Below are 7,725 nucleotides of genomic sequence, written 5' to 3' on the forward strand. Positions count from 1 at the left end.
GGGAGAAGGAGGGGAAGGAGAAGGAAAAGGGGAGAGTAGGGCTTCCCTACTGAAACTCAGTCTCTGCTGATTGAAAAACCAAAAGGAAAAGTTGCTCTTATAGATGGCACTGAAATGCAAGGCTGGGGTATGTGCTTGGGTCCAGGGATAGTCACTGTTTCTCTCACAGTCTGGGACATTTGAATTGTCATTCTGATGTAGGTTATCATAGAGTTATAGTAAATGCAGTGAATGCCAGATCAGAGTTGATTCTGGCCTGATTATTGCTCTGGCCCCATTCACACTGCTTTGAGAATTAAGGGCTGTCTCCATCATTGTGGCCATTTCCTGTTCTCTCCTGATAACAGTGAAAAAATGCTTAGACAACTTCAGATAAGAAGATAAGAAATGCTAATAAAACAAAAAGTGTATTTAGCTCTGCTGAGAAGCTCACAGGAGGATGCCGAGATGCAGTGATATTAATCTCTGTGCCAGGGAGTGTGGGGGTTGGTCCATCAACTATTCAGTTAATAGATTTCTTTTCCATGAGGAAATGGAAAAGGAAGACATAAAAGCAGAAGCTCCAGCAATGCTCACAGCCGCCTTAGCCTGCTTCAAAAGATAAAGATAGTTGGGGAACAGGGAAGAAAAGCAAAATAAGAAACAGTAGTAGCAGCAAGTACTGGAACACGCCCTCTTTCTCTTCCCCTTTTCCCCTTTCTAAATCGTAACTATGTGTTTGCTGTATGAAAACACCACTTTTAAGGTTTTTTTTCAAGGTATCACAAATATTTAAGATATGAACAATTAAAAAACAAGTCAGCTGATTCCAGACCCACTGAAATCAGACAACTGAGACCAGCTGAAGTGTAACTTCCATGTATCCTGTTTGTATTGCTCTCAAAGGAATGCAACCGAAAAGACTAGAAGGGTATTTCCATTTTGAAAGAGACAGACTGAATGGAGAATTACTTTGGAAAAAGAGGTTGGGTAAGAATCATTTCAATGTTAATGGTATAAATAAAGCAGACGAAAAACTTTGCCCAGTGCTATACGATGAGAAAACTTCCTGAAGAGGGCATAGTTAAACTGTTGATTCATTGCCTTGCTGAAGCACCACACACACATGTGAAGACCCCCACGGCAAACGCCAATCAAAATCCCTCAGCTCTGGGAAAGACACCAAACCCAGGACTGGACACAAATTCTGTGCCTGGTCCGAGCAGACAGGACATGAAAATACACGTATACATGGAAAAATAAATCCAGGACAAATTACAATATCCCAACCGCATCCCCTGGATTTTCCACTCTGCTGTGAAAGTTTATCACGCACAGCACAACAGGAAATGCTGCTGAAGAGGTCTCATCCCCTTCTAGGTAGATAAGCACACCCATGTCCTGTGCCCATCGCAGGACAGGAGGCCCGGATCCTCTCCCCTCCTGATATTTGCCACCCAGTGCTGTGTTATGTAGAAAGGGCACACGTGGAAGGGAGAAACCCTCTGAAAGTGTGAGGTATGCCCTGTGGCTCTGAAACAGCCAAACGCAGGGGGGTCCTCTCTTCCCTGCTCAGGCCATCTGTCATGAGACCTACCCGTGTCCTGCCAGCAATTGGGCAGGCTCCTCTTCTGCTCCGGATCCAACTATCCAAGAGGATATTTCCTCTGCATCTACACAGATTGATATATACCTACTGACATCTAAGTCTACATGCACATGCCACTATTAAAACCTTTAAATACATAACATCAGACCTGCCCTGCCTTGAACATGAAACTGAGCAGTGAAAGGAAATGATGGTATGCAAGACACAGAAGAAACAAGACACGATGCATCAGGGATATGTGCACTCTTCTCTCCTACCACCTTTTCACAACCACATTTCTGATCTTCCTGAAAGATAAACACTCGATATGGGTAAGGGAATGTGATTCTGAGGATGGAGTAAGTATCAGCAGGAAATGGATTAGCAACGTTACATGTTCAGACATGATGTACAGAGCATGCAGCCCACTAGCAGCTACTCTGCAGCTCCCGAAAGCCTGCCAGGGGCACGGGGGGTCACAGCAACCAGCCCCGGTTTCCTGGCAGCAAAGCCGGGAGAGGAGTGAGTGCACTTGGTAATGCTGGGGAGAGCCTAAAATCGGATCAGTGCAGCCCACTCAAAGTGCCCCTCCAGAGATGATGGGGCAGGAAACCAAACATGCTTCCACTTGCATTATACTAACAGCTGCAAGCCAAAGCTTTGGTGCTTATTACTATTTCTTAGTGGCATATATGGAAAAAAAAAAAAAAGAAAAATCCAGCTTCTAAAATTCCTTTCTCCTGTTAAGCAGATAACAAGGATTTCCAAGAGCTTTAATGAACCCACACATCCTTGCTATACACAGCTCTGCCCACATGCAGCAGCAACCTCTCTCTCCAGTGCTCAGTAAAAGCCACGCATTTCCACTTTAGGTCTAACTCCTGGGAAGAGGGAAGAAAAGCACCGAGAAAGTTTATCCGGTATCAGCTCACAGGAGAAACAGCCCCCTGCTGTGGCTGTCTGCCTGGTGGGTGACACAGAGAGCCTGGGCTCTTTGTGATGCTCTCAAGACATCGCTCAAAGCACACTGAGAAGTAAGACACTGCCATTTGGAAAAGGGGAATTTAGACATGGGCTACAGGGAAAACGGACCTAGGGGTACTCCAGGACCCCCGACAGGGGAGGAAAAAAGGGAAACAATAAAGCAGAAACGTAGGCACACGGTAACTCCCTTCGGATCCATAAGGTTTGAGGCGAGAAGGAGAAGGGTGTGAGAGCGATGGGGGCTCACGAATGACCCCGGCCTGCAGAGCCCGAGGCTCGGCCGTGCAGCGGCAGGGATACTCGCTCCGCACCTGCCGGCCCCCGCTGCACCCCGCCCCAGGGCTGCCCCTGGGGCTCACTCAGCCCCTGCCAGCCACGGGACCCCGCTTCAGGGCGGCGTGCGGGGAAACGCCTGTCCCAGCCAGGCTGAGCAGCCACAGACCCTACCAGGCGGGGGCCCGCGGACCCCAGAGTCCGGCGGGGGCAGTGCATGAAGGGGAGTGCGCGGTTCGCACATATACACACAGGAAAGAAAACTGAAATGTATAAAATAAATCACGGCACCAATTCGCCCTTTCAGCCCGCAGCCGGAGCGTGCCCCGGCCCCTCTCACCCGCCCTCCGCCTTACCTTGAGCCGCGGAGCCGGGGCGGCTGGCCCCCAGGACGGCCAGGGCGGGGAGCACCACGGTCTGCAGCAGGTATCCCAGTCCCAGCCCGCAGCGGGCCGCCGTCCCCTCCAGCCCCTTCCCCATGGCCAGGGCAGGCGGGGAGTCGCGCAGCAGCCGGGGAGCTTCTCTGTGCCGCCTGTGCCTCCGCCAGCCCCGTCCCACCGCCGGGCGCGGAGCCCCTGCGAGGCGCTCAGGCTGCGCAGGGGACGGCGGGGCGAGGGGCAGCGGGGGGGCAGGGGCGCTGCATGGCCCCGCGGAGGGGTGCGGAGGGGCGCGGAGCTGGTGCGGAGCCCGGCGGAGCGCTGCCTTCTTCCCACGGGCGGCTCGGAGCGGTGCTGCTGCCTCCACCCCGGGGGCGGGCGGGGGCCGGGGCCGGGGCCGGGTCTGGGAGCGGGGGCTGCGCCGGCCGCCTGCGATAGAATGCGAGCCGGAGCGAGGAGCGGACCCAGAGGGAAGGGGGCGGGGGAGGCTGGGAGCCACCCGCTGCAGAACCGGCCCCTTTCGCCTCCCCCGCCCGCGCCCCCTGCGCGCACACCCGCGGGCGCACACACCCGCTCGGGGATGCTGGTGCACACGCACAAGCACTCACTCACACACACAGCCCTCCCGGGAGGAGCCCCGGGAGCCGGGGCCGCGCTGGACCGACCCTGCTACACCCCTGGAGCTCTCGTCCCCGCACCGTCCTCGTGGGGCTGACACCCTGCACGCCCTCAGGACGCTCCCATCCTCAGGGATACACAACATGCAGGGTGGGGAGCTCCATGCCGGCCAGCGGTCACCCGTCTGCTCACACAAGCAACAGGGTGGTGGGCAAGGGGAGCATCAGGAGGGATGTCGGGAACCTCCTCATCCCTGGGGGACGTGTCCCAGTGTGCCTCCCAGGGTCTCTCTGTTAAGGCTGAGGCTGCTTGCTTCCAGACCTTACCCTTCCTTCCTCTTTACACCTCCCAAAATGCTTCCACTGGCCTCTGCCTTCACCATGCCCCCACCAAATCCCACTCAGTTGGATGGCAGTGCCTACAGGTTCACTGCTCAGCCCGGCTTACCTGGCTTTTACTGTTGCTTTCTAGGGCTTGTTTTGGGTTTTGATTTAAGTTGCCTTTCCCTTTGCAGAGCCCAGACAGGCTGTACCCAGCCATGACCAGACCCAGCTACTCACATGCCAGGTTTGCCGATGCCAGGGGGCAACAGCCCCACAGCCTTTCCCACACCATGGTACTCTGGAGACCACTGCCTTCTCCAGCCCAGAAGCTCCATCAAGCAGAGCTGAATGCAAGGCAAGGAGCGCAGTTTCCTCCGAGGCACAGCTGGGATCTTCCCAGACCCTTTGGCTTTGCCTTCTGCCCCTGGCAGGAAAACAGTAGCAGCATTGCTAATGCTACAGCAGGGTTTCCCAAGGGCCACGGAAGCTGCCTGCCCTAGGGAGGCTCCATCCCACGTGCCCCCCGACTTTAATGCCCTTCCCAAGGATTTGCCCAGACTGTTCCCATCTCTAGGTTTGGGGTGGGGGCAGGTTTTGTCTCCACAGCAGCTGACACAAAGCTGCAGTGTGACAGGAAAGAAACATTCTTCATTTTGTACAAGCATAGAACAAGAAAATGGGGCAGATTTTGTTCTGGGAAGTGCACATGGGTATGCCTGGAAGGTGCACCAGGAAAGGTGCATGTCAAGCCCAACAGGCTGATTTACCCAGTAACTCTAAGCAGTTCTTTCCAACTAAAGCACTGCAGCTCTCCGTCTTCTGGCTGCACTATATCTTTTAAGGGGACAAATCCCATCCACTTCAAGCACTATGGCATAGTTTGGAAAACACTAAGGCTCCACCATAACCCAATGGGTTAAGTCCTGAGGCTGTAATAAATGGTGTAAAGGAAATTCTCAACTTGTAGCATGTTCTGAAAAAGAGTTTTTTTGATTGCACACACTCACCACCCTGATCCCTGAGCTCATACTCTCCAGCCTTATGTCTCAGGTTGGTAGTCAACCGAGTAGTTCCCCACATATGGTGTTTGTTCACCAGTTTTGCCTTAACTCTGTAAGTTGGGAGCATCTCTCCTCTGCTGGGAGAGATGGGTATTTACTGTTTTCCTTGTGCTACAGGAAGCTGTGCAGAGGCAAGAAAAGAGACCCCTGAAAGATGTCACACATGGAAGATGTATTTCTTGCAGCACCAGCTGACGGGCACATCTACTGCCACGAGGGACAGGGGAGGGAGGGCTTGCTTCTCCATTAAGTGGAGTTAATTTATTTTTGATGTTTTGGGGCTTCCCAGGAGTAATACCTATAGTTCCAGGCTTAGTTTCTAGTTAGTAGCTCAGTGACCTCATTAAATAGGTCCATCCCAATTTCAAGATGATGTCCCTGCAGCCCTGCCTGGGGATCCCTGGTGGCTGCCAGCCTGTCAGCCTCTCTGCCCTGGAGTAGGTGCACAGGGGAGCATGGCTGCTTCACAGCTGTGACAGAAGTGATGGCACGGGGACGACAAACTTTCAGCCTGAGGAGAAAGCAAGTCTTTTCCCAGTACCCAAGGTGTTGTGGGTAACAGAGGAACAAAGGTACTGCAGCCTGAGGTGTTCAGTCATCACTTTTCTACTAGAAGTAGGTACACATCAACCAGGAGAAAATAGTTCTAGCAACAGCGACAAATAGCTAAATAAAGGTCTTCTCTGGAAAATGTGCTTTCAAATACTTCTGTGCTCCATTATGCATCACAAAGGGCATTCAAGGATGCTGCATGTGCCTGAGTCACAGAGCTTCCTCAGAGGTCCTCCATGCACTGACAGCACTTATGTTGGCGCCATTCCTAATGTCACCACACTGGATTTTGCCTATACAGGAGCTAGCCTGTTCCAAGGACTCTTTACCTTTCTCCCTATGAGATAAGCAGAATTATTAGCCCAGCTTACTAAACTTCAGATTTGACACAAGAGTTAAAGGACTGAGATAATTCAGGGATTTGGCATTAGAAAGTGCAAATTGCCTGGATTTATTCCAATAGTTTGTTTGTTTTTTTTTTTCCCATGATAGAACCTGGCTGGGGAAGTGTTTTCCTAGCTGAATCAAAAGTTAGTGACTTAAAACTACATATAATGTAAGTTTATCTTTTTGTTACCTTTAATGTCCTTAAAAACCACTGCATACCCTTCATAAACTCATTTGAAGTAAATATAAATCTCCAGTTTTCATACTTAGACAAAAATTCCAAGTGTCAAAAAGTTTGCATTGGGAAGTGGATTTAGCAGCCTTACAGGTGTCACCTTGGCTAATTTTTCAGGGAAGTTGCACCTCCAAATTAAAAACCCACACTAAGTGACTGTAAAATCTAGGCTAACATTTAAGAGGTTTCTGTGTAACTCAGGTACTTAAGGGTTTGCTTGTTTGTTTTTTCCAAAAGAGCTTTTTAAATGAGAATTAGGTTCTAAATCGATACTTGAAGATTTTCACCCTGTTGTCGAGTCAGAAATGTCAAGCTTTTGACATGCAGTTTTTGAAAGCACAGAGCTGGTGAATTTGACTTCAGTGTATTTTATTGCCCAAGCATCTGGAGTTGCAAAACAATCAATTAGAAGGCATATTGGATTTGAAAAGTCTTATCAACTTTCATAATTAATATCGTGAATGGTAGTATAAGTACCAGGTTTTACTCTAGATGTTTTCTTACAATCTTCTACATTTATAATGATTTATACAAACCTTCATTTAATTACAAACTCAGGGGAAATTTATATTTTCTTTTGTTGCAGTGGCACAGCTCAGGACCACATTGCAGCAGGCACTGTACTAAAACAAAGAGCCTCAATCCCCATTGCAAAGAGTTGTGAAATTTGATTAATGGCTTTGGAGCAGAGGTACTAAGGTCCCCTGTGTTACACGGAACTTGAGTAATGCTGGTTTGAACAAGGGGAGGAATCTCTTCTGTGCATTGATAATTATGACTAAGATTCGGTAACCCATCCTCGCACTGAGCATTGCGTTCCTTGGCGGATACTGTCACCTCTGGCAACCAGCCTGAGGACTCATTAATAAGGGATGTAGATTCAAGCTTCACATCAGGTGATTATATTTGATAGTCAAGAGCAGCCCCTCAGCTACTGAGATACACCTAAAGCAGCACGGGAGTATATGAGTGAGGGCTGTATTTTGCAAGCTTCTCCACTAGCTGTTTGCAGTGCTGGGAAGAATGTAGCCTGCATGCCATGAAGGGTGTATTACACACCTGCTTTTGGCTGTGCCATTGCCCCAGGCTCTGCCATGCTGCTTTTATTTTATGGCAGAGCCCAGCACAACGCAATCCAAAACCCAGGTGTGTGACAAGCTTTTCACTTCACTGACACACATACCACAAGCTAGCAAGTACTTCAGTTTTCTCTTGCAGTTTAGATGGCAATTTCTTCCTCTGTGGTTGTCTTGTGTGATACTGTGGATCAGCAAATGAAACTGCCCTCATGATATCTTACATTTTGAAAGCAGCACAACCTCGTTCCCAGTAAAAGCATCTGAGAGGA

General features: G+C 50.1%; 1 protein-coding gene across 2 annotated transcripts in view; it reads right to left on the reverse strand.

The window, feature by feature from the left end:
* The window catches only part of UNC5C (unc-5 netrin receptor C), a 251,314-nt gene extending 247,766 nt beyond the window's left edge, over nt 1-3,548 (reverse strand). For both annotated transcript variants that reach the window (XM_061477552.1, XM_061477544.1), the window contains exon 1: nt 3,181-3,548. In XM_061477552.1, coding sequence (XP_061333536.1) covers nt 3,181-3,304 — 124 coding nt within the window. In that variant the 5' untranslated portion in view covers nt 3,305-3,548. The remainder of the gene's footprint in view (nt 1-3,180) is intronic.
* Nucleotides 3,549-7,725: the final 4,177 nt, after the last annotated feature.

This window comes from Pezoporus flaviventris, unplaced genomic scaffold, assembly GCF_033815535.1.
Source record: "Pezoporus flaviventris isolate CSIRO_AGI_PZ_B2104156 unplaced genomic scaffold, CSIRO_AGI_Pfla_v1 ptg000002l, whole genome shotgun sequence".
NCBI lineage: Eukaryota > Metazoa > Chordata > Aves > Psittaciformes > Psittacidae > Pezoporus > Pezoporus flaviventris.